The sequence below is a fragment of the Desmodus rotundus genome, chromosome X (genome assembly GCF_022682495.2).
Source record: "Desmodus rotundus isolate HL8 chromosome X, HLdesRot8A.1, whole genome shotgun sequence".
Classification (NCBI taxonomy): domain Eukaryota; kingdom Metazoa; phylum Chordata; class Mammalia; order Chiroptera; family Phyllostomidae; genus Desmodus; species Desmodus rotundus.
This window is the reverse complement of record NC_071400.1, coordinates 8,915,054-8,941,975: the sequence shown is the minus strand read 5'-3', so window position 1 is coordinate 8,941,975 and position 26,922 is coordinate 8,915,054. Positions and strand designations below refer to the sequence as shown.

General features: G+C 41.2%; 1 protein-coding gene across 1 annotated transcript; it reads left to right on the top strand.

Annotated features, from left to right (window-relative positions):
• The first annotated feature begins 820 nt into the window (after positions 1-820).
• On the top strand, positions 821-24,866 carry ERCC6L (ERCC excision repair 6 like, spindle assembly checkpoint helicase). The gene is made up of 2 exons (XM_024555204.3): positions 821-946; positions 20,848-24,866. The coding sequence occupies exons 1-2, from the start codon at positions 879-881 to the stop codon at positions 24,524-24,526; spliced, it is 3,747 nt and encodes a 1,248-aa protein (XP_024410972.3). The 5' UTR covers positions 821-878; the 3' UTR covers positions 24,527-24,866.
• The last annotated feature ends 2,056 nt before the right edge of the window (positions 24,867-26,922 follow it).

Below are 26,922 nucleotides of genomic sequence, written 5' to 3'. Positions count from 1 at the left end.
TAAGCTCAACCCCACCTTTCCCAAAGCCCTAGGCGCTCTGCCTTTGAAAATATGACCGCCTCTCAGCTGGAGCTTCTGAAGAAATGGTGATCATAACGACAGCATTACTTCTTTCTTTCTTTTTTTAAGATTTCGCTTATTTATTTTTAGAGAGAGTGGAAGGAAGAAAGAGAGGGAGAGACATCCGCGTGTGGTTACCCCTTGGGCACCCCCTACTGGGGACCTGGTCTGCAGCCCAGGCATGTACCCTGACTGGGAATTGAACAGGTGACCCTTTGTGTAGCAGGCTGGTGCTGAATCCACTGAGCCACACCAGCCAGGCAGCATTACTTACTTCTTAAACAAGAGCTTTGGCTTGGTTCTTGAAATATGAGTTTAAGTCAAGGGGACGTTGTCTCCCAGGGTGTTTGAATTGCATGCTGCAGTGCCAGGCAGTGGCGACCAGAGAAGGAATGATGTTTGGGGCGCAGGTTGTGAAAGAGGTCCCGAGCGCCTACAAAGATAACCCAGATCGTATCACACAGTCTACTCCACTCACGAGGATAGCATGCGCCCACGCACACGCGCGCGCACGCACACTCGGATTGGCCGCGGCACAGTTTGGATTGGACTGAAAATGCTAGTCAAAACAAGAGGACACGCCCATGCCGTGCTACAAGATCGCAGGCGGCCGTAGCCCCAGCGCGCGTATGCGCAGGCGCGCGACCTTTGTAGGCAGGACTCAGGTGGTGACGCCAGAGCGCGGTGCTGGGGATTGACCAGCCGGGAGGCCGACGGTTGGAGCTGCCCCCGCCCCCCATGCGCACAGCGCATGCGCAGGGCGGGAGCGAGCGAAATTCAATCTCCGGCGGAGGTTCCTGGAACCTAAACTGAAAGTCATGGAGGCGTCCCAGGGGTTTGTGGAAGCCGAGGGCTTAAGCCCAGAGCAGGCTGCCCGTTACCTGAGGTATGTCTGGGCCTCTGGGCGGGTCCAGCTCGCAGGCCCTGGTTGGGAGTCGAGGGGAGGGGGGAATCGGACCCTCCCAGGGGCCTAAAACTGCTGAGGCGGAGCAGAGTAGAGCGCAGGCACCTGCTCAGATTTCTAAAGCCTGGGGAGCCTTCCGGTATCCTCGTTTTGGGTCAAATAATTCACCGTTATGAACTCCTTAAGAGCTAGAGCTTCAATTGATCAAGCTTTTCTTTTTTAATATTCAGGAGTGGATTTACCAGTAGGCAAATTAGATTAAATGTAGCATTTCTTCAGTCTTTCCAGCCTACCAAGCCCCAGGCCTAGCGAATACAGAGATAAGTAAATCATCATCCCCCCATCCCCAAATTGCTTACAAGTTAGTAGTGGAAAGGGATAGGTTAACCTATAATGTTTAATAAGTGCTGTAAGAGGTATAGTGTGCAAGGCATAGTATGGGCATTAAGGAGGGAATGGAGAACTACAAGGGTTGGTGAGCTAAGGGAGGGCCTCACAAGAGGAAGAGACATTTGTGTTGAAAAACGAGTTAAGTGTTCTCCAGATGGCTAAGGATGGAGAGGGCATAGTGATGTGGGAATAAGCATTACAATTTTTTTTTAAATTATGATAAAATCCACCCAACATAAAATTTACCATCTTAACCATTCTTAAGTGGTATTAAATACATTAACATTGTTGTGCAACCACCATCACTATCTGTCTTCAGAACTCTTTTCACCTTGCAAAACTAAAACTCTGTACCTGTGAAGCAGCCCCTTCCCCAGCTCCTGGCAACCATCATTCTCCTTTGAATCTGTCTCTGTGAATCTGACACTCTTAGGGACTTCATGTAAGAGGAATCAACAGTATTTGTCTTTCTATGACTGGGTTATTTCATTTAGTATAATGTTCACAAGGTTCATCCATGCCTTATCATGTGACAGGATTTGCTTCCTTTCAGAATAATATTCCATTGTATGCTTATATCACATTTCCTTTATCCATTGATGGACACTTTGGTTGCTTCCATCTCTTGACTATTGTGATAGTGCTGCTGTGAACACAGGTGTGCAAATAATTTCTTCAAGATCCTGCTTTCAATTTTTTTCAATACACACCCAGAGGTGGGATTGCTGGATCACATGGTAGTTCTATTTTTAATTTCTTGGGGAATTGCCATACTGCCCTGTAGAGTAGCTGCATCATTATACATTCCCACCAACAGTACACAAAGGTTCCAGTTTCCCCACATCCTAACTAACAGTTATTCCCTGTTTTGTTGTTACTAGCTATGCTAATGATAGTGAAGTTGTATCTCATTGGGGTTTTGATTTGCATTTCTCTAATGATTACTGATACTGAGAATCTTTATGTATCTATTGGCCATCTGTATGTCTTCTTTGGAGAAGTGTCTATTCAAGGCCTTTTTTAGTTGAGTAGTTTGTTGTTGTTGAGTTGTACTTTTTCTTTTCATTTATTGGTTTTATTTTTTTGAGACAGGGAGAGATTGATTTGTTGTTCCACCTATTGATGCATTCATTGGTTGATTCTTTTTTAAAAAAGATTTTATTTATTTATTCTTAGAGAGAGGGGAAGGGAGGGAGGAGAGGGAGACAAACATCAATGTGTGGTTGCCCTTTGTGCGCCTCCCACTGGGGACCTGGCCCGAAACCCAGGCATGTGCCTTGACTGGGAATTGAACTAGTGATCCTTTGATTCGCAGGCTGGCACTCAATCCACTGAGCCACACCAGACAGGGTCATTGGTTGATTCTTATATGTGCTCTGACCAAGGATTGAACCCACAGCCTTGGTGTATCAGGACAATGCTCTAACTAATTGAGTACCCAGCCAGGGCTTGAGCTGTAGTTCTTTATATATTCTGGATATTAACCCCTTATCTGCTATATGATTTGCAGCTATTTTATCCTATTTTGTAGGTTGCCTTTTCATTCTGTGATTGAGTCCTTTGTTTTTAAGATTTTATTTATTCTTAGAGAGAAGGAAAGGGAGGGAGAAAGAGAGGAAGAGAAACATCAGTGTGTGGCTGCCCACCACGTGGCCCCTACCAGGGACCTGGCCCCCAACCCAGGCACGCTCCCTGACTGGGAATCGAACCAGTAACAACCCCCCCCCCCCCCCCCCCGCCGGCTCACAGCCTTCGCTCAATCCACCAAGCCACACCAGCCAGGGCTGCAATTGAGTCTTTTGATGCACAAAAGTTTTTTTTTTTTTTAATTATAGTTTACTGATTATACTATTACAGTTGTCCTGATTTTTCCCCTTTTGCCTCCCTCCACCCAGCCCCCCCACTCCCTCAGGCAATCCCCCTCACCATTGTTCATGCCTATGGGTCATGAGTATAAGTTCTTTGGCTACTCCATATCCTATACTGTATTTTACACCCCCATGGCTATTCTGTAACTATCTATTTGTACTTCTTAATCCCCTCACCTCTTCACCCATTCCCCTACCCATCTGGCAACCTTCAAAATGCTCTCTGTATCCGTGATTCTGTCTCTGTTCTTGCTTGCTTAGTTTGTTTCTTAGATTCAATTGTTGATAGATTTGTATTTTTTGCCATTTTATTGTTTATAGTTTCGATCTTTTTCTTAAGTAAGTCCCATTAAGCCCCCACTGGTGTGGCTCAGTGCATTGAGTGCCAACCTGCAAACTAAACGGTTGCATGGTCGGTTCCCAGTCAGGACACATGCCTGGGTTGCAGGTCAGGTTAGGTCTCCAGTAGGGGGCATGTGAGAGGCAAACACACATTGATGTTTCTCTTCCTCTTTCTCCCTCCCTTCCCCTCTGTCTAAAATAAATAAAAACATTTTTTAAAAAATAAGTCCCATTAACATTTCATATAATAATAGTTTGGTGATGATGAACTTTTAGTTTTTTTCTCGTCTGGGAAGCTCTTTATCTGCCCTTCCATTCTAAATGGTATCTTTACTGGGTAGAATAATCTTGGCTGTAGGTCTCTGCTTTTCATTACTTTGAATATTTCTTGCCAATCCCTTAAAAGTTTATTTTATTTTATTTTTTATAGTTCAATTTTTTAAAAGATATTATTTATTTATTTATTTATTTATTTATTTTAGAGAGGGCAAAGGAGAGAGAAAGATGGGGGGGTGGAACATTGATGTGCAACAGATAAATCAGTTGGTTGCCACTTGCACACCCCCAACTGGAGATCTGGCCCACAGTCTAGGCATGTGCCCTGACCGGGAATCGAACCCGTGATCTTTCAGTTTGAAGGCCAGCACGCAATCCACTGAGCCACACCAGCCAGGGCTATAGTTCAACTTTAATTTAATTTAATTTATTTTTTCAATATACTGTATTTTATTTCTTTTATTGAATTTATTGGGGTGACACTGGTTAATAAAATTATATAGGTTTCAGGTGTACAGTTCTATAATCCATCATCTGCATATTGTTTTTTGTGTTCGCCACCCAAAGTCAAGTCTCCTTCCATGATAATTTATCCTTCCTATACCCTCTTCTACTTCCTCCTACCCCCTTTCCATCTGGTAATCACTATACTATTGTCTGTATCTATGAGTTGTTATTTTTTTAGAAGTTTTAAATTTATGTAGTACAAAGGGAAAAATGGGGAAGTAAACAATTCTGTCTCCCTTTTCAAAAAAATAATGTTTTCAGGCTCTTAAAAGCCAGCCCTGGCCAGTGTGGCTCAGTTGGTTGGGGCATCCTCCCGTAAACTGAAAGGCTGTGGATTTGATTCCCAGTCAGGGCACATACCTAGGTTGCAGGTTGCGTCCCAAGTCAGGGCACATGGGAGAAGCAACAGATCGATATTTCTCTCTCACATCAATCTTTCCCTCTCTCTCTCCCTATCTTCCTCTCTCTAAAATCAATAAGCATGTCCTTGGGTGAGGATTAAAAGAAAGCCAATAGGTGTGCTTACAGAGGAGTAAGAGCACGTTTTTGGACTACGTTACTTGACTTAAGATTTGGGGAAAACAGCGGGCAGCAGTGTAGTGTGGTAGAGTGCTGGCTTTAGAGTTGAGCCATTTGTGTTTCACATTATGGCTCTGACACTTGCTATTTGGGAGACCTCAGACAAGTCACTTGACTTTTCTGACCCTCAGTTTTGTCATCTGGAAAATGGTGATAAGGCTTGAGGCCTTTAGTCCCCTCCCCTTCTTTGTGTGAGCAAGCAAGGGGACCTCTCACAGGTTCCTTAACACTGCCTCTCATGCTGGCAGCTGTCTCTCACTCACTCCCAGGGGCTTTCTTCAGAACATTCTCAAATTGCCTCTCTCCCACTCCCCTCAACAGTCACCCCCTTATCTCACAGTCATCTTCTGGTGTCACAGTCCATACCTTCCTTTCACAGTCTCCCTGTCTCTTGTGAGGTCCCATCTCTCATGACCCCCCTCAACTCTCACAGTTCCTTTTACTTCTAAGCTTTCTCAGTTCTCTCCTGTCTTCTTCCAAATCCCCCCACACTGAAACCACCTTGCACAAAAAGCATTGCCTTCTCTACCTTCTTTTTTGTTCATAATTCTGTTCCTTGGCACAATCCTGCTCTCACACAATTTCTGTCTGTCTTTCTCCCTCCCTCCCCTTTCTGTCCCTCTCTTTCTGCCTCTCCTGCCTAAGAGATGAAAGAAAACTTTGAAACTTGCTGTCACACCTGCTTTCTTTCTCACGCATCTTCATCTGCTATCACATCTGATAACTCTGTGACACTCTGTGTCAGGTCTGCTCTCTTTGGTGATGCCAGCCCACCAGCTCCTCTCTTATCCTCTCTGATGCCCACTGCCCATTTGTGCTCTCTATACCCAGCATGCTTCCACTGGGTTGCCCCCCCCCCACCATTGCCTCCCCTTTCTCTGGCATTCTCTCTCTCCCTCTGTCTCTCTCTCTCCCCACCTCCCTCCCTCTCCCCCTCCCCCCCCACTCTGTCTCTGTCTCTTTCTGTCACCCATTATCTCTCCCTGTGTGCTACCTACCTCTGTCAGTCACTCCCCCTCTTTGTCACTCATTCTCTCTCATACTTTCTTCCATTGTCCTTCTCTCACTCACCAACCCCTTCTCTCTGTTGTGCATCTCTCTTCCTTTCTGTCACCCATCTGTTCAGTCATCTACCTGCTTACACTGTCATCCATTCTCTCACCCACTTACTCTTTCTGTCAACCCACCCTCTTTTTCTCTGCCATCCTCTTCACTCTATACTTCTGTCACCCCTTCCCCCTTTTGCTGTCACCCACGATCTCTATCACCCATTCTTTGCCTGTTTCTCTATGACCCATTCTCTCTGTTACCCACCCTTTCCCTGTTACCTACTTTCTGTCACACTCTCATTCTTTCACACATCCTCTTTTTTTCTCTGTCACTGTATCTTTCTGGGTCTAATCAGGAGGTAGAAGCCATACAGTATATTAAAACATGAATTTTAATATAAAGAATTATTAAACTAATAAATGAGAGGCTATAAAAATAAGGAAATTGCATTATGGTACCCTAGGGCCACGGTAGAGAACCCAAGAAAGTTCACGCTTGGAAGGGGGCCCTTTCCCCAAGGCTGAGGCTCAGACCCCCTTGGAGAAGGTATAGTTCTGACCACTGGAAAGCAGAGAAATATGTTGTCTTGCCCAGGCCATGAGCTTGCCTGCATTTCCTAGGCCAACAGGAAGCAACCTTCTGGAGTGTGGGTTGAGAGCAGGCTATCAGCAACCCATGCTTATGCAAGCAAAAGAGGCAGGGCCCGGGGCATAGGTGAGCTGCTGGGAGAACTGGTTTCCGTGTAGGGAGGGCTGCAGGAAGGTCATCTCCTGGCCAGGTGGATACTTCAAGGTCATTGAGGGACTGCGTGTTCTTGGTGTGTGGCTGACCCACTGTGCTGCAGCAGCTGGCAACTTCAGGAGAGCCCCTTCTTCCTGCAGTGTCCCTCAGGCGCCCTCTACTGAGAAAACTTAACATTGTGCTGGCTGTATATGCTTAAAGGAATTCTGTCCCTTATCACAGAACAGGTATTGAGGAGTGTATTTGAAACTGAGAGGCAATAAATGATGACTGGCAGAGTCACCCACCCTCTTTCCTATGTTGTCCACCTTTTCTCTCTGTCACTCACTGTCTTTGCCACCTTCTCTGTCACCCACTTGCTTGTACTCTACGTTGTCCACCCTCTCTTGCTTCACCCATCTGCTTGCTTTCTCCATTCTCTATGTCTCCCAATTTCTCATGTTACTCTATTCAAACTGCTTTTGTGAAGGTCACCAATGACTTTCATATAACCAAATGTAATGGTCAACTTGTAATCCTCATCTTCCTTGACCTACGAGCAGTATTTGACAGAACAGATCACTTTTCCATGAAACACTTGATTAGCCCTGGTTGGTGTGGCTCAGTGGATTGAGTGGTGGCTGAGAACCAAAAGATCATTGGTTCGATTCCTAGCCAGGGCACGTGCCTGGGTTGCGAGACAGTTAGGGGTGTGTGAGAGGCAACAAAAAAAGAAACACTCAATTCATTTGGCTTCCAGGACCTCTCATTCTTTTGATTTTCTTCCTGCCTCACTGGTTGCTGCTTCTCAGATGCTGCTGATTCCTCCTCATATCCTCAATTGTATTTTCTTCTAACGTACTTTAAAGTAAATTCTCAGACATCACGGCATTTCATTTCAGTATGCATCTCTAAACAAGAACATATTCTTACAAAACCATCATACTATGTTACACCTAACAAAATAAACTAATTCTTTGTTATCAATTAATACATAGTCTATGTTTAAATTTTGAAATGGTTTTAAGTCTTTTTATAATGGGTTTGTTTCAATCAGCATCCCAAAAAGGTCCACACACTGCATTTGATTATATTTCTTAAGCCTCTTAATCTTTTTTAAAAGATTTTGTTTATTTTATTTTTTAGAGAGGGGAAGAGAAAAAGAGAGGGAGAGAAACCTCAATGTGTGATTGCCTCTTGCATGCCCCCCACTGGGGACCTGGCCCACAACCCAGGCATGTGCCCTGACTGGGAATTGAACCAGCAACCCTTTGAGTCATAGGCCAGCACTCAACCACTGAGCCACACCAGCCAGGGCTTAAGCCTGTTAATCTTGAACAGCCCGTCCTCACCCTCCACTTTTATTTTTATGCCAATGATTTGGATTAGTCTGATGGCTTCCTTGTAGTGTCATTAGCTTGTTCTCTTATCTCCTATAATTGAAATGTAAAGGTTTGAAACATGAGTGGATAAGGAAAATGTGGCGTATATAAACAATGGAATATTATTCAGCCATAAAAACAAACAAGGAAATCCTGCCATTTGTGACAACATGTGGGCCTTGAGGGCATTATGTTAAGTTAATAAGTCAGGTGAAGACAAGTACCTTATGATCTCACTTATATGTGGTATCTAAACACAAAAACCGCCAAGCTCATAGACACAGAGAATAGATTCCTTGTTGCTAGAGGGCTGTGGGAGGGTACAGAATGGATGAAGGTGATCAATAGGTGAAAACTTCCAGTTATAAAATAAGTAAGTCATGGGGATGTAGTGAAAAGCATGATGACTATAGTAATACTGTACTGCATACTTGAGAGTTGCTAAGAATAAATGTTAAAAGTTGCCAGCCCAAGGAAAAAGTTTTTCTAACTATGTATGGTGACTGATGTTAATTAACTAGACTTAATGTAGTGATCATTTTGCAATATTTACAAATATCAAATCATTATGTTGTACACCTGAAGCTAATATAATGTCGTATGTCAGTTATACCTCAATAGAAAAAATCAAAAAGAAACTGTTCTAGAGCAAAAAAAGATTAACGTTCAATATTTTTGGCATGGGTACTTAGTAGGGGAGGTGCTGTACTTAATATTACATCATAGCAGGAAGCATGTAGTATCTGATTTTCTTACTTTTAGTAATGTTAAGTAATGGGTTCAGGTGGTCACAGGCTAATCATTTCTTTGTAGAGTTGCATTTTTCGCTTTTCATGGATAAATAATATGTTGGGGACACTTGAGCATCTTGTGAATATCCAGTTCCCCATCAACCTTTCATCCATTGATAATCATTGCCCAAAATCAGTTACTTCATTATGGATTACAAAGTGGTGACTTTCTAATTTTGCCGTTCTTTCTGTATTCATTAGTTGGAATTCTGTAAATGTTCTAAATGTTGGAGTGTCGGGACTGCCATGTTTTTTTTTTAATTGTACTCCTTTCTTTGTTGATCTTATCTAGGTTCTTGGCTTTAAATCCCATCTGTATACTGACAATATTCACATTTTTGACATTAGTCCTGCCTTCTTCTGAATTCCAGATTCCTTTATCCAAGTACATACTTGACATTTCTGCTTGATAATAGTTACATGTAATGTCAATTCTCCAAAACCAAAGGACAAAAACCACGTGTTCACCTCAATAGGTGTAGGGAAAAAAATTTAACAAAATCTAGCACTCTTTAATGATAAAAACACTCAACAAGCTGGGAATACAAGATACCTTTGTCAGCCTGATGAGGGGTATCTACAAAAACCCAAGGTAACATTATACTTAATGATGAAAGACTGAAAGCTTTCCCTCCTTGTATCAGAAACAAGACAAGGATGTCTGCTCTTTTTACTTCTATTCAACATTATAATTTATTATAATTCAACACTGTAATACAGGTTCTAGCCAGGATGGTTAGGCAAGAAAAAGAAACAGACGGCATGTAGATTAGAAAGAAAGAAGTAAAACTATATCTGTATTTGCAGATGGAATAATCCTTTATATAGAAAGGCCTCCGAATCCACAAAAAACTATAAGAGCTAGTAAACAAGTTCAGCAAAATGCAGATACAAGATCAATATTAAAAATTCAGTTGTATTTCCATAAATAGCAGTGAATGAAATTAAGGGAACAATTCCATTTACAGTACTACTAAAAAGAATAAAATGCTTAGGAATAAATTTATCCAAGGAAGTGCAAGACTTATACACTGAAAATGACAAAACATTGTTGAAGGGGGTTCCAGAAGGCCTAAATAAGTGGAAGGATAGCCAGTGTTAATGGATTGGAAGACTTAATATTGTTAAGATGGCAGTACTCCCCAAAGTAATATACAGATTCCGACGCAATATCTGACAAAATCCCAGCTGTTTTTTTTTCTTTTTGTAGAAATTGACAAGCTATTATAAAAGCCTTTTGGAAATGCACAAGTCTCAGAATGTCCAACACAATCTTGAAAAAGAACCAAGTTGGAGGACTCCCAGTTCCTCATTTCAAAACTTACTATAGAGTTATTATAATCAAGACAGTGTGGTTCTAGTATAAATACAGACATGGAGCTCAATGGAATGTGATTGAGCATGGAGACTCTTTCCTGGAACAACATAAAACACCCATACTTCAGGCATTTTCTAGGTGTGGGGATTATGATCGATGTTGTGTGTGTGTGTGTGTGTGTGTGTGTGTGTTTTGGGGGGTTTTGTCCATTCAACAAGATGTGAAATCCACCTTCTGGTGATAGATCGTATCCCCTGGCCACTAGGGTAGGTAAGTAATATTCTTGAAAACTTTTGTTCTGAAATATAAAACAGTTTAATAACAGTTTATGTAACCACCACATAGGGCATGGTTTGTTTTTAGATTTATACTCTTGTCGTAATGGAAGGTCTTGTCTACTTCCCCACTGAAGTGGCCTGAAGGTGAATTGAAGGCAAACATGAGAGCTCAGGACTTCTTTCCAAACAACCCTAGCTTTGTTCAAATTTAGGAATAAGTGCTTGCTTGAAGCCCCAGGGTTTTGCACTCTAATGTGATAGTTAACTAGATAACTTTAGGCTGGAAGATTGGAGGCTTGAAGCACTAAAAGTCTATACCTATTGTAAAAGAAGTTAATATCATTCTTGGAGAATTTAAAAAATTTTTAGTTAGACTTTATCTCAAAGGGCCAGTCAGGATTTTTGCCACCTAATGCTTCCCAAAATAATAAAACTTTTTCCTGCTGAGGACATTGGCTGCTATCATCTATCTGGATGCCAAAACATATTTACTGTGCCAGAAAAAAAGGATAATTTTGGTTTTGGCATAATTGTTAATTAGCTGGGGGTTTTTTCCAGAGTAATTAGCCAGCAGGGTCAGCTGTTTTCTGAGGGCATGTTGTTAACATGCAAGAGGTTGCTCTCTTCCTGTTTATTCTGGCAGAGGGGTATTTACCCAGTTTAACCAAAGTTACAAAGAAGGGAGACCAGATCCTTGCCTGCCTTTACCCACTTTGAAACAGGCCTTGCTCTTCCTGCCTGCTTGTATTCTTTTTGTGACAGGGTATGAGGGACCTGCAAGAGCACTAAGAACCTTGGATCTCTTTGGGGCCATATGCTTTGGACCAGTTAGTTCTTATCTGTGGAATCCAAAGCCAGCAATGCAGATAGTACACACTGCAGAAAGTCGTACACTGTTTTAAGTGATTGGTCTTACAGATGGACGGTATTAAGCCCCAAATCAAACCTTGTGTAGGCTCTGATCCTGAGAGCTGTAGGGCTACCACCCCCCACCACCTTTTTGGAGAAAGCATTTGGAGGGGAGATGCAAGCAGAGTCAATGGTACTTTTTCAAGTTGAGATAAACCAGAGATTACAAACTGGCAGCTCGTGAGCCATGTTCACAGATAAGTTTTGTTTGCCCTGCCTAGAGTTTTTAAAATATATATTTTATTGATTATGCCCCCCTCCACCTGGTACCCCCTGTTCCCTCCAGCAATCTCCCCACCCCCTTAGTTCATGCCAATGGGTCGCACACTTAAATTCTTTGGCTTTTCCATTTCCTGTACTGTTCTTAACATCCCCCTGTCTATTCTGTATCTACCAATTTGTACTTCTTAATCCCTGTACCTTTTGCCCCATTCTCCCCCTTCCCCCTCCCAACTGGTAACCCTCCAAGTGATCTCCATATCTATGATTCTGTTTCTGTTCTGCTTGTTTGCTTAGTTTGTTTTTTAGATTGAAATGTTGGTAGTTGTGAATTTGTTGCCATATTAATGTTCATAGTTCTGATCTTCTTTTTCTTAACTAAGTCCCTTTAACATTTCATGTAATAGTGGCTTGGTGATGATGAACTTCTTTAGCTTTAACTTGTCTGGGAAGCACTTTATCTGCCCTTCCATTCTAAATGATAGCTTTGCTGGATAGAGTAACCTAGGTTGTAGGTCCTTGCTTTTCATTACTTTGAATACTTCTTGCCAGTCTCTTCTTGCCCAAAAAGTTTCTTGAGAAATCAGCTGACAGTCTTATGGTCACTCCTTTGTACGTAAGTCTCTGCTTTTTTTTCTTGCTGCTTTTAAGATTCTTTCTTTATATTTAACCTTTGGCATTTTAATTATGATGTGTCTTGGTCCTCTTTGAGTCCATCTTGTTTGAAACTCTCTGTGCTTCCTGGACTTGTGTGTCTGTTTATTTCACCAAATTAGGGAAGTTTTCTTTCATTATTTTTTCAAGTAAGTTTTTAGTTTTTTTCTCTTTCTCTTTCGCTTCTCCTTCCAGCACCCCTATGATTCAGATATTGGTACGTTTAAAGATGTCCCAGAGGCTCCTTAGCCTATCCTCGTTTTGGTTTTCTGGGGTTTTATTTCTTATTTTTTTGGATTCTTTTTATCTTCTTGCTGTTGTGATTGAATGTTTTTTTCTTCCTTCTGTTCCAAATCATTTATTTGATTATTGCCTTCATTCACTCCACTGATGATTCCCTGTAAATTTTTCTTTATTTCACTTAGTATAATTTTCATTTTTGCCTCAGTCTTTTCAAAAAGATTTTATTTACTTATTTTCAGAGAGAAGGGAAGGGAGGGAAAAAGAGAGGGAGAGACACGTGAATGTGTGGTTGCCTCTCATATGTCCCCTACTGGGGACCTGGCCTGCAACCCAGGCATGTACCCTGACCGGGAATTGGATGGCAACCCTTTGGTTCTCAGGCCAGCACTCAATCCACTGAGCCATACCTGCCATGGCTGCCTGGGTCTTTTTTGTGCTGTTGAATTACCCAGTGAGTTCCTTAAGCATCCTAATAACCAGTGTTTTGAACTCTGCGTATGATAGATTGCTTATCTCCATCTTGTTTCATTCTTTTTCTGGAGTTTTGTTCTTTTCTTTCATTTGGGCCATATTTCTTTGTCTCCTCATTTTGGCAGCCTCCCTGTGTTTGTTTCTGTGTGTTAGGTAGAGCTGCTTTGACTCCCTGTCTTAGTAGTGTGGCCTATTGTAGAAAAGTGCCCAGGTAAGTTGGATGGGGTGGAGCCTTGGGTATTCGCCAGGTCAGGGCCACCTGTGTTGCTGATCTGTGGCTCTCTGTGGGGGAGGGCTTAGAGAGGGGACAGTGCTGCTGCCTGGCTTCTGGAGTTTTGTGCACGAGGAAGCTGTCTCCTGGCACTCGCCCAGATGCCAAACACTTCAATTTCTCCCCGTGTGCCACTCTTGCCCTTCCAGCTGTTGCCCTGGTGCTGAAGCCCAGAGGGAGTAAGTCTACTTAAGTCCTAAGTCCGTTGCGGGCCCTTTAAGGAGACTCCTGAGAATCCCAGTTTCTTCCGCTGCCACAATCCCCACTGGTTTTTACAGCCAGAAGTTATGGGGACTTATCTTCCTGGCACTGGAACCCTGGGCTGGGTGGTCTGGTGTGGGGCTGGGATCCCTCACTCCCAGAGTATCCCTCCCAATTCTCATCCCCCACATGTGGGTGTGGGACTGTCCATTCTGTGTCTTGGCTCCTCTCCATGTCTCCACACTTCTCCATGAATCTCCACGTCTCCACTGCTCCTACCTGTCTGGATGAATGTGGCATCTTTAATTCCTTGGTTGTTGAACTTCTATACAGCTAGATTTTCTGATGACTCTGGGTGATATTTATTTTGTAGTCTAGTTGTAATTTTTGCTTTGGTTGTGCGAGGAGGTGAGCTGTGTTTACTTATGTCTCCATCTTAACTAGAAATAACCCCCAGTGTTTTTTTTTTAAAACATATGCATTAGTTACCATTTAAAAATAAGGAGAATTCACATAAAAAATCAGAATTTCCTACTCTATTTCAACCATCAAATGATCTTAGTAACCTTGGTAACCTTGCACTGCAATTGTCATCTAGGGATGAACAGATGTTTGCCCCCATTTAGATGGGATATATGGGTCTCAGTGTTCCTTTTCATACAGGAGCTTCATTTGGTTCTGATACTTGCTGTGTACCTATAGGTCTTTGCTTTGAGACCACTACACTTTGGGTGTGTTCAGCAAGGACCAAACCTGGAGAGTTAAAATAAAGTTCTATGAGGTTTGAGGGCCACTGTTCTTCATTCCTGGGTTTCCCTGTGGTATGCTCTAATAGCCCTCTATCCTTTTCCTTTATAGCTGTTATTATAGTTTGTAACTAATTATTTATGTGGTTCTTTGATAAATATCAGTCCCCTGTACTATAAGCTACATGAGGGCAGAGACCTGCTCTACACATGGTAAGTGCTTAATACAGATCTGATGAACAACTGAAGCTTATTTTCGTTAGTCAGATGTCCTGCAACCACAGTGGTTACGATTCACCAATGGAGGACCTGTAAACATTGGATGATTATCACAGGAGAATGTTCAGAGAGAGAGAGACTTTTCTGGAGCACCACTAAGCTCAAGTTCTTCCATTGAGATCTCTAGTAGCATGATGCTTTGGATTTGTTTCAAACTTGGCTGCTTATAAACACATTTAAATTGTGTTAATGTTGAAGTGATCTCTGAATTCTGCTTGATGTGCTGTCTTAAAGGGTGTTTTACATACCAGGTCTTAGGTTTTTGGGCATGTTATAGTCTGCTAGTATACTGTTAGTGGAAGAACTTTTAAGGTAGCTTTGATGGAGGGCTGCAAACTCCTGGAAAGACAAAACATCGCCCATTATATCTGAAAGATGCTTTCTTTTTCTTAACTTTTGAGTATCTTGATCTCACTTTCATGTCTTCAGCAAACATTTACTTAATATCTCCTGTGGACCAGCCCACACTGCTGGTTGCTAAGGATACAGTGGTGGAAAAGACACATGTCCTTATAGTCTGGTGGAGGAAGAAAGATAAATGAAAATTGTCATATGATAGATATAAATACAGAAGATATATCCCTAATCCAGAATTATAGGGTTTGGGCTGTGCATGTGCATGTGTGAGAGAGAAAGGGGCAGTTGTCAGAGGAGGCTTCTTGGAAAAAATAGTACCTTTACTGTCTTAAAGGATGAGTGGGAATTAGCTAAGCAGTGGGGAAGAAGCTGATGCACATGATGTATGAGGTAATGTCATGTATAAAGGGTGAGAAACAAGAAGCATGGCGTCTTCAGAGCAGTGTAGGAATTTAGTATTGCTAGAACATGGTGGAGGTGGGAGGTGTGGAAGCAGATCTTTGGACCTTGATGGTAAGCCTGCGAGAAATATATGGAGGCAAGACGGAATTGTGGATAAAACAGTGGCTTTGGACTTTTTCAGGTGTCAGTTAAAATTGTAGCTCTGCCACATCCATCCCCTCAGTCTCCTTAAACAAATGGCCGTTCCTTAAAAAAATTAAGTGCAGAATTACCGTGTGACCCAGCAATTCTACTCTTAGCGATGTACCTGAAAGAATTGAAAACAGGGACCCAAACAGATACCTGTACATCGGTATTTATTGCAACATTATTTACAAGAGCCAAAAGGTGGAAACAACAAATGTGCATTAATAGATGAATGGATAAACAAAATGTGTTTACACACAAGGGAATATTACCCAAACTTTAAAAGAAGTGAAATTGGGACACAGGCTGCAATATATGGATGAACCTTGAAAACATTGTGCCAAGTGAAATAAGCTAGACACAACAGGACAAATATTGTATGATTCCACTTGTATAAGATACTGAGAACAGGAAAATTCACATAGAGTCAGAAAGTAGGAAAGAGATCACCAGGGGTTCGGGACAGAGGAGAATGGGACAGAGGAGAAACAGTTTCTATTTGGGTGATGAAAAAGTTTTAGAAGTAGATGGTGGTGATGATCATATAACATTTTAAATGTAATTAATTTCGTTGAAGTATAATTAAAAATGGATAAAATGGCAACTTTTATATAGATTTCACCACAGTAAAAATCCCCAGAAATTTATTTTCTCATAGTTTGGGAGGCCAGAAGTCTGAAATCAAGGTGTTATCAGGTTAGTTTTTTTTCTTAGGTGATTGTGAGAATCTGTTCTTGCCTCTCCTAGCTTTTGGTGGTGCCAGCAATCATCTTGGAGTTCCTTGGCTTATAGATGTATCACTCCAATATCTGCCTCTGTCTTCCAATTCTCCACTCTGTCTCTCTATATCCAACTGTACCTCTTATTAAGGACACTGGTCAGGTTGGGTTAGGGCCCACCCTTATCCATTATGACCTCATCTTAACTTGATTACATCTGCAAAGACCCTAATTCCAAATAAGATCACATTCACAGGGGGATGCCATTCAACCCACCACAAAGCCACTACCATGGATAAAACCGGGGGTTGGGGAGGAGGAAGTACATAGAGTCAGAATGGCAATGACAACAAAAAGATCCCCAGAAATACCAACATTTATAAGGGGACAGGCAGAGGGAGAGGAAGTCAAGATGCAGACTGAGAAGGAATGGTTAGAGAGGAAGGAAGAAATCCAGGAGAGTGTTGTGTACCATTGTACCCAAGGAGTAAAAACTTCATGAGGGAGGTGGTGGTCAGTGGTATTAAATGCAGCAGAAAGGTCAAGGAAGATAAAGATCAAGAAGTGGCCATTGGATTTGGCAATATGAAGGTCATTGGTGCTCTTGGTTAAAACAATTGCAGTGAGTTGACTCCCAGTTAGTTAGGTGTGACTCCAAACTGAGGCAGCAATCTATGGACAAAGCCATCTTTTCCTCTTTTTCTTTTCTTTTGATCCAGTACCCAGAATCTGTTATTAGCATTTCAGTATACTTGTTTGATCACATATCCTGATCTATTTTATGTTTTGGATGCATTTCAAAGTTAATTGCAGGCATCAGGGTACCTTCTTCTACTTTAACATGCATACCATTTATTAGATTTCAATATTTCATTTGTTTCTTTTGAAATAAAATTTACACACACAGAAATGCACAAATCTTAAGTTGTACATTTGGTTTTTTATTTTATTTTATTTTATATTTTTAGAGAGGGGGGAGGGAGGGAGAAAGAGAAGGAGAGAAACATGGATGTATGTGAGAGATACATCTATTGGTTGCCTCTCGCACGCCCCTAACCAGGGACCTGGCCTGCAACCCAGGCATGTGCCCTGACTGGGGTTTGAACTGACAACCTTTCCGTTCGCAGGCTGGCACTCAGTCCACTGAGCTATACCAGCCAGGGCCATTTGGTGAGTTTCGACAAGTGCATACACCTGGGTAACCCAAATCCCTGTCAAGGTATAGAACATTATGATCATCCCAGAAAGTTCCCTTATGCCCCTTCCCCAGCAACCCCACTGCCACTTTCCAGAAGCAACCACTGCTCTGATGTTTTCCACCATAGATTAGTTTTGCCCACTCCAGAACTTCATATAGATAAAATCACACTGCTTATACAGTTATGACTGGCTGCTGTGGCTCAGCATGCTTTTGAGATTCATACATGTATGAATTCATGCATGGATTAATACATCTAGTAGTTCATTCTTTTCTATTATCCCATTGTATGAATATACCACAGTATTAATCCAATCTGGTTACTTGGGGTGTTTTTTTAATTCTTAGATGCCCATCTCACAAATGTGGCAAAGCTGGGAAAAGCTACTTATTAAATAAGAGGAACCTCAGAAAAAAGAGGAACCTCACTGAGTCCTGATACATATCTTAAAGCAGCTCTTAAAGTGTGGTCTGTGGACTATAAGCATTAGCATTACCTCATAAAGTTACAGAAATAGAGATTCTTGGGCCTCAGTTCAGAATCAGAAAATCTGTACTGGGGTCCAGCAATCTGTTTTAACAAGCTCTCCAGAAGATTCTGCAGAACATTGAGACATCCCTGTCTTAAAGAACGAATTCAGTGAGGTTATCTTGGTGAAAGGAAAGGAGTGCATTCCAGGAAGAGGAGGTTGCTGTGAGCCGAAGCTTAGAGAACACAAAGTGGCAATGATGGGCATAAGAGGTAAAAATAAAACATCTGAAGCAGGAAGCGACAGGAGTTAAGACAGAGGTCAGCAGTTCCTGTCTGTTTTGGAATGCCAAGCTAAGGAGCTTAAACTTCATTCTGTAGGCCACAGCAAGCCAGTAAAGATTTTTTTGTTAACAGTTTCATTGAGGTACAATTGACATACCATATATTCACCCTTTTAACCTGTACAATTTAATAATTTTTAGTATATTCACAGAGTTGTACACCCATCACCACAATTAGTTTCAGAACATTTTTATCACCCCAAAAAAGAATTCCTTACCCTTTAGCCATCACTATCCCCAGTCCCTGAATCCCCTAGCCTCAGCTCCTCGCAACCACTAACCTACTTCCTTTCTCTGTGAATTTGCTTATTCTAGATATTTCATGTAAACCGAATCATAAAATGTGTGGCCTTTTGTGACTGGCTTATTATTTCATGTAGCAAAATGTTTTCAAGTTGTAGCATGAATCAGTATTTTATTCCCTGTTAATGGCTGCATAACATTCCACTGAATGGATATATCTTTTTTAAAAATTTTTTATCATTCATTAGTTGATGGATATTTGTTATTTTGACTTTTGGCTTGATAAATAATACTGCTATGAACATTCATGTACAAGATTTTCTGTGGATTTTACAAGAGTTTTCATTTCTCCTGGGTTTGTACCTAGGAGTAGAGTTCCTAGGTCTATACGTAACTTTATATGTAATTTGTTGAGGAACTGATAGGCTGATTTCCAAAGCAACTGCACCATTTTACTTTCCCACCAACAGTGTTATGAGAGTTCCAGTTCAACACTTGGTATTTTCTCACTTTTTGATTTGGGCCATCTTAGTGGGTATGAAGTAGAATCTCACTGTGGTCTTAGTTTGCATTTCTCTGATGAGTAATGATGTTGAACGTCTTTTCATGCGCTTATTGGCCATTTGAATATTTTCTTTAGAGAAGTGTCTCTTCACAGCCTTTGCCCATTTTTTAATTGGTTGACTTTTAATTATTGAGTTTTAAGAGTTCTTTATAATTTCTAGGTACAAATCCTTTATCAGATACATGATTTTCTCCCATTTCGTGGGTTGTCTTTCTACTTTCTTGATGGTATCCTTTGCAGTACAAAAATTTTTTTTTAAGATTTTGTTTATTTTTAGAGAGAGAAGGGAAGGAGAAAGAGAGGGAGGAAAACATCAGTGTATGGTTGCCTCTTGTGCGCCCCTTGCTGGAGACCTGGCCTGCAACCCAGGCATGTGCCCTGACTGGGAATTGAACCAGCGACCCTTTAGTTCACAGGCCTGTGCTCAATCCACTGAGCTACACCAGCCAGGTGAAGTACAAATGTTTTTAATATTGATGAAACCCAATTTATTTTTTCCTTTGGTTGCTCGTGTGATTGGCATATCTAAGAAACCATTGCCAAATCCAAGGTCATGAAGATCTGTGCTTTTATTTCCTTCTAATAGTTTTTGTAGGTTTAGTTCTTATATTAGATCTTTGATCCATTTTGAATTAAAATTTTGTATATAGTGTGAGGAAGAGGACCTATTCATTCTTTTGTACATGGAGATTCAGTGAAAAAGACTATTTTTTTTCTCAGTGAATTGTTTTGGCATCTTTTTGAAGTCAGTTGACCTTAAACCACTGAAGAATTTTAAGCAGAGGAGTGACATGATTCCTCTTATATTTTAAGACAATATTGTTGGCTGCTTTGTAGAGAGTGTATTGGAGGGATCAAGAGTGGATGTAGAGAGACCAGTGAATAGGAAGTTGCAGTTTCCAGACCAAAGACGATTGTGACTTGGACCACAGTAGTGGTAGAGATATAGAGAAAGACACAGGTTATACTCGGGAAATAAAGTTAACTGGACTTGGGGGCTGTCTGGCTAGAGGGGTCAAAAGGGGAGAGGTCAAGGATGACTCATATTTGGGTTGCAATCAAGGATGATCTTCAGATTTCCAGCTTGTTTGGCTAAGTGGATGGTATGTTTTTAGAGAGGAAATAATAATTTTAATTTGGGGTTAATTGAATTTGAGGTGCTTGTGAGACATTCAAGTGGAGATATCAGGAAGGCAGTTGGAATATAGGTCTAGACTAGAGCTTGGGGTAAGACCTGGGTTGGAGAGAGTGACTTGGGAGTCATGACCACACAGGTGGGAGTGGAAGCTCTAGGAGAACCTGAGGAGAGTAAAGGAGTGAGAAGAAGGCCCAGGACTGAACCCTCTTGGAGGAAGAATAGGAGTCTAGGAAGGACATAGAGAAGAAATGGACAGTGATTGGGGGTGGGGTGGGGCAAAACCAGGAGGATCTGGTGGAAGGAGGGAATTTTAAGGAGGGGAGTGATCAGTAGTGTCAAATACATCACAAAAGTCCAGAAAAATAAGGTCTAAGTGCTGATATATCTTTCCTGTTTCCATGCTCCTGCAATATAGGTTGTTTGGTTGACTTTATTTTTTAAAAAAATCATTCCATACTTCTTAAGGGTGGCAGGGTTTTTTTTTTAATGCTGTGGAACAAATAACCTTCGCCACATACATTTCCCACAACTAGTGCATGAAGGTGTTGCTGGCAATGTCTGGTGGATATTTGTGTCTTAAGTGATGCCAGCTTTCATTGGCATCTTCTGTGCTAATCCTCATCTTGAACTGAGGTTATTAAAAGCCCAACTGCAGTTTGGATTTCAAAATGGACTCTGAAGTATTTTTAGATGGGATGTTCAATCTGTTTTCTTTCTTTCTGATCTTAATACATATATATCTTTTTTTTTTTTACCTCTTTTTAAAAGATATGTGAAAGAGGCCAAAGAAGCAACTAAGAATGGAGATCTGGAAGAAGCATTTAACCTTTTCCATTTGGCAAAGGACATTTTTCCCAGTGAAAAGCTGATGAGCAGAATCCAAAAACTACAGGAAGCCTTGGAGGAGTTGGCAGATCATGGAGATGATGAATTCACAGATGTGTGCAACTCTGGCCTGCTGCTTTATCGAGAACTGCATGACCAACTATTTGAACACCAGAAGGAAGGTGTAGCTTTCCTATACAGCCTATACAGGGATGGAAGAAAAGGTGGTATCTTGGCAGATGATATGGGATTGGGGAAGACTGTTCAAATCATCGCTTTCCTTTCTGGTATGTTTGATGCTTCACTTGTGAATCATGTGCTGCTGATCATGCCAACCAGTCTTATTAGCACATGGGTAAAAGAATTTGACAAGTGGACTCCAGGAATGAGAGTGAAAACCTTTCATGGTCCTAGTAAGGATGAACGTACCAGAAACCTCAGTCGGATTCAGCAAAGGAATGGTGTCGTTATCACTACATACCAAATGTTAATCAATAACTGGCAGCAACTTTCAACCTTGAATGGCCAAGAGTTTTTGTGGGACTATGTCATCCTTGACGAAGCACATAAGATAAAATCTTCATCTACTAAGTCAGCAGTATGTGCTCGTGCTGTCCCTGCCAGTAACCGCATCCTCCTCACAGGAACCCCAATCCAGAATAATTTACAAGAGCTGTGGTCCCTGTTTGATTTTGCCTGTCAAGGGTCCCTGCTAGGAACATTAAAAACCTTTAAAATGGAGTATGAAAATCCTATTACCAGAGCAAGAGAAAAGGATGCAACTCCAGGGGAAAAAGCCTTGGGATTTAAAATATCTGAAAACTTAATGGCAATCATAAAACCCTATTTTCTCAGGAGGACTAAAGAAGAGGTACAGAAGAAAAAGTCAAGCAACTCAGAGATCAGACCTTGTGAAAAGAATCCAGATGTTGATGCCATTTATGAAATGCCTTCCCTTTCCAGGAAAAATGATTTAATTATTTGGATACGTCTTGTACCTTTACAAGAAGAAATATACAGGAAATTTGTGTCCCTAGATCATATCAAGGAATTGTTAATGGAGACACGCTCACCTCTGGCTGAGTTAGGTGTCTTAAAGAAGCTGTGTGATCATCCTAGGCTGCTCTCTGCACGGGCTTGTCATTTGCTGAATCTAGGGGCTGTCAGATTCTCTGTTCAAGATGAAAATGAAGAGGAAGATTCCTCAGATGTGGACCATATTGGTCAAGTATCTGATGATACACTGATGAGAGAGTCTGGAAAAATGATATTTCTAATGGACCTTCTTAAGAGACTGCGAGATGAAGGGCATCAGACTTTGGTATTTTCCCAGTCAAGACAAATTCTAAACATCATTGAACGCCTCCTAAAGAATAGGCACTTTAAGGTATTGCGAATCGATGGAACAATTACTCATCTTATGGAACGAGAAAAAAGAATTAGCTTATTCCAGCAAAATAAAGATTACTCTGTTTTTCTGCTTACCACTCAAGTAGGTGGTGTTGGCTTAACATTAACTGCAGCAACTAGAGTGGTCATTTTTGACCCTAGCTGGAATCCTGCAACAGATGCTCAAGCTGTGGATAGAGTTCACCGAATTGGACAAAAAGAAAATGTTGTGGTTTATAGGCTAATCACTTGTGGAACTGTAGAGGAAAAAATATACAGAAGACAGGTTTTCAAGGACTCATTAGTAAGACAAACTACTGGTGATAAGAAGAACCCTTTCCGATATTTTAGTAAACAAGAATTGAGAGAGCTGTTCACAATCGAGGATTTTCAGAGCTCTGCAACCCAGCTGCAGCTGCAGTCTTTGCATGCTGCTCAGAGGAGATCTGATAAAGAACTAGATGAACATATTGCCTACCTGCATTCTTTGGGGATAGCTGGAATCTCAGACCATGATTTGTTGTACACACGTGATCTATCTGTTAAAGAAGAGCTTGATGAGATAGAAGACTCTCACTATATTCAACAAAGGGTTCAGAAAGCTCAATTCCTGGTTGAATTTGAGTCTCAAAATACAGAGCTCTTAATGGAAAGACAAAGAACTAGAAATGAAGGGATCTTGCTGAGAGAACCTGTATTTACTTCTAAAAAAAGGGAGAAATGCCCTGAAATGAATAAACCACAACCTCAACCTTCACTTCTTTTAACTACTCAACATACCCAGGAAGAAGAAATCAGTTCCCAAATGGCAAGTGTAATCATTGATGATCTGCCTGAAGAGAGTGAGAAACACTGTCTTTCAAATATAAAGATGAATGTTACCATCGGACAAGATGGTAGGCACCCACATGAAAGGACATTTGATGCTGACTTTGTAGCTTTTTTACCCAAGGAGTGTGCAAGTGTAGAAGAAATTTGTACCAACTCTTTACTGGGAATGGCTCTACAAAAAGAGGCATCACGAGAGGGGCCTACACAGGAGGTACTGCAAGAGAATACTCTGGGAAGTTTTAATTATTTGCTTAGCAAATCTGTTAGAGCTGATCTTGGGCCAAATCTAGATGATCAAAAGGACGATGAGATTTTACATCAGTGTAATCCTTGGCCCACTAATCCCATAACAAATGAAAATCAACATACAGAATCAAATGCATCTGTTATTGAAATAGCTGATGGTGACTTGTCAGCATCCCACAGTGCACAGCAGGATGCTCAAGCAAATGAGACCAAGTTGCAAGAGGAACCTTTAGCATCTTCACTACAGTATATGTGTGATTTCAATCTTTTCTTGGAAGACTCTGCAGACAACGGACAAAATCTTGCCAGTCGGTCTTTGGAGCATGTTGAGAAAGAAAATAGCTTGTGTGGCTCTGCCACTAATTCTAGAGCAGAGTTTGTGGATAGCAAAGCAGGGCTCAGTATGGATCTTTCTGAGGAAGATGATGAGTCAGAAGTAGTAAATGTAAAGGTCAGAAGTAAAACAAGAAGGATCGTTTCAGATGGTGAAGATGAACATGATACTTTTAAAGATACTTCAAGCACAAATCCATTCAACACATCTCCCTTTCAGTTCTTACCTATGAAACGATTTGATGCTTCAACTCCCAAAAGTGACATCAGTCCACCTGGAAGGTTCTTTTCACCTAAAATAGCTAATAGTATAAATAAGTCTGTAAACTCTAGAAGATCCCTCGCTTCTAGGAGGTCTCTTATTAATGTGGTTTTAGACCACGTGGAGGATATGGAGGAAAAACTTGAAACCAGCAGTGAAGCAAAGGTAGCTGAAGATTATCTGCAGGAAAGAACTGAGGAAAGCAGTGGCGAAGCCTCAGACTGTACAGAAGAGGAACCTTCCAGAGAAACCCTGTCTTCAGAAAGTAAGTCCAGCTGTGTAACTACACCTAAGTCTGGTGCTCTAGCTCAGGAGACCTCTCCTGGTGACCCTGGGCTTTTGTCTGGTGGACAGTTGGTGGATTCTCCTCAGGATAAGGATAAGGCAGGAGAGGCTGTGAATGACTATGAGACTCTTGTAATGCGTGGAAAAGCATTGAAAGAGTGTGGGAAAATACAGGAGGCCTTAAACTGCTTAGTTAAGGCACTTGACATAAAAAGTGCAGATCCTGAAGTCATGCTCATGACTTTAAGTTTGTATAAGCAACTTAATACAACTTGAGGATATAACCTGTGTATTGTATTTCAAAGCAAAACTGAGTGTGAGGTAATTTGTTGTAGTTGGATTCTTTGGGATGATAAAGCATTCAGGCTTAAGGTGAGAGAGATCTCTAAAGGGAAGTTTTTGTTTCTAGCTGTTTTGTAAATCCTGCCTTTACCCACTGTTTCTGCCCCCCCATACATATGTTCTGATGTTGTTTTAGGCATACTCCATAAATCTAATAGAACTATGTTATTTCTAGAAAATTTTTCTGTGAAGTTACTCTGACCATTTTAAAATTTATTCTGAAAATGATCACTTTTGTATATCACAGTTCAGATACAATTATATTAAAGTTACTTTTCTCAAGTTTTTCGTTCACTTTCTTTCACTGAGATGATACAGACGAATGCATATAGAAACTGCTTAGTTTAGTCATTAGTATTCCAAATCTAAGACCTGCTCTTTTATGCTGCCAGCTTACTATAGCAGAAGGCTGGGTACTAGGCTTCTTTATCACTGGTACCATACCCTAGAGTCCCTTTGCCGACCACTTAGCCATTCTTTCCTCACCACTGTGTTCTGACATATGCTAGCTCATTCCATCTTTGGATTGTAGACTGAAAAGGAATGTGGTTCCTTCTCAGGAACGAAGTGCAATATAGCACACTCTGCTCTTGGTCACTGGAGCAGGAATACTAGCATTCATCAAGTACCTACTGTGTATCAGGTACTCTATATAGGTTTCTTGTTTAATCCTTAGCATAATCTTTTGAGGTCAAGGGTGGCATTTCCATTTTTTTTTAGTTGAGGAAACTAAGACTATGTGAGGCTGTGACTTGTCCAAGATCACACAGTAAGGGGTGAAATGGATTTTTAACTGTGTGTTACCTAGTGAACAGCATGTCATATACTATATATTATAGCCAATATAATGTGAGCTGTTTTCACTCACATCTGACATCAAATATATAGGAATTCTCACACCAAGTAGTTCTCCAGTTCTCTGCAGACAGTCAACTGGGTGTCCTGCCATTCAACTGAGTTCTGACACTGCCTGGAGTTAGGGTCAGGCTCCACAGGTGTCAGGATGCATTCCCATAAAACTTCGGGAGCCCTTACTTCAATGCCACTTGCTGGTATTGGGACCTCACATTATCCTCACTTGTGTCTACCTTGGCTACAAACTGGGCTCCCATGACTGCCCTTTCAGGTTCAAGAATTTACTAGAATAGCTTACAGAACTATTATTACTCATTTTTATAAAGAATATAACTGGGAAACAGCCAAATGGAAGGGATGTATGGGACACGATCTGGGGGTTGGGGTGGTGGGTGAAGAGTCCATGCCCTCTGGAATTGCCACACCCAGCATCTTGATGTGTTCACCAGCCCTCAACTTTAGGGTTTTTTTATGGAAGTTTCATTATTTAGCCATGATTATTTAAGTCATTGGCCATTGCTGAATAACTCAATCTCTAGTCCCCAGAGGCCAGGGGGTGGGGCTAAAAGTTCCAACCCTCTAATTTTGTTTTGGCCTTTGTGATGGCCAGTTTGCATCTGAAGCTATTTAGGACCCCCTGGCCCCAGTCATCAGCATACAAAAGGCCACCAAGATTCCAAGGGTTTTAGGAGCTGTGTACAAGGAACAAAGACCACTTATTTTTTATTATATCCCATACACATATATAAAAGTTACTTGTAAACTATATGTACATACTGTTAAAAAAAATTCAACCAGGGAAATTTGAAGATTTAATTTGCTTTGTTAAGTGATTCATGAATTGAGCAGGATCCCATCCAGCAAGTAGGGTGCTTAGGCTGTACAAAATGGAAGATTTTTATAGGAAGAAGGGTGGGGCAGGAGAATTATTAACATAAGAAAAAAAGCGGAAGGTGCCCTAACCAGTGTGGCTCAATTTGTTGGGCTGTCACCCCACAAAGCGAAAGGTCACCAGTTTGATTCCTGGGTTTCTCTCCCTTTCTTCCTCCTTTGCCCTTTCTAAAAAGAAGTAAATAAAATCTTAAAAAACAGGAAGGCAAGGGTTTTTCTGTAGATTGCCTTTTCTTTGTCTGGGGGTAGGTAAGGGAGAGGGCCCATGTGACAGATTATGTCATTGGCATTGACCAGAAAATTCCAGACTTCACATTTCTGGTGAAGGTCAAAACTTCAGTTTGGTAAGGTAATAAGTCTAGGTTTGGTATCATGGGCATTAGCACAAATGATGCCATTTTGGGCCTATGGTTTTCTCTTTATCAGTTCACACTACTATTCTCATATGTTGTATATTAATATACAGGTAGAAGATTGAAAGAGATGAGCTGAAATTTAAATAATAGGTTACTTATTGAGGATACAAAATTTTGCTCTTACCAAAATAAATTATTAATAATATTTTAAGGTAGGTAATGTGATTG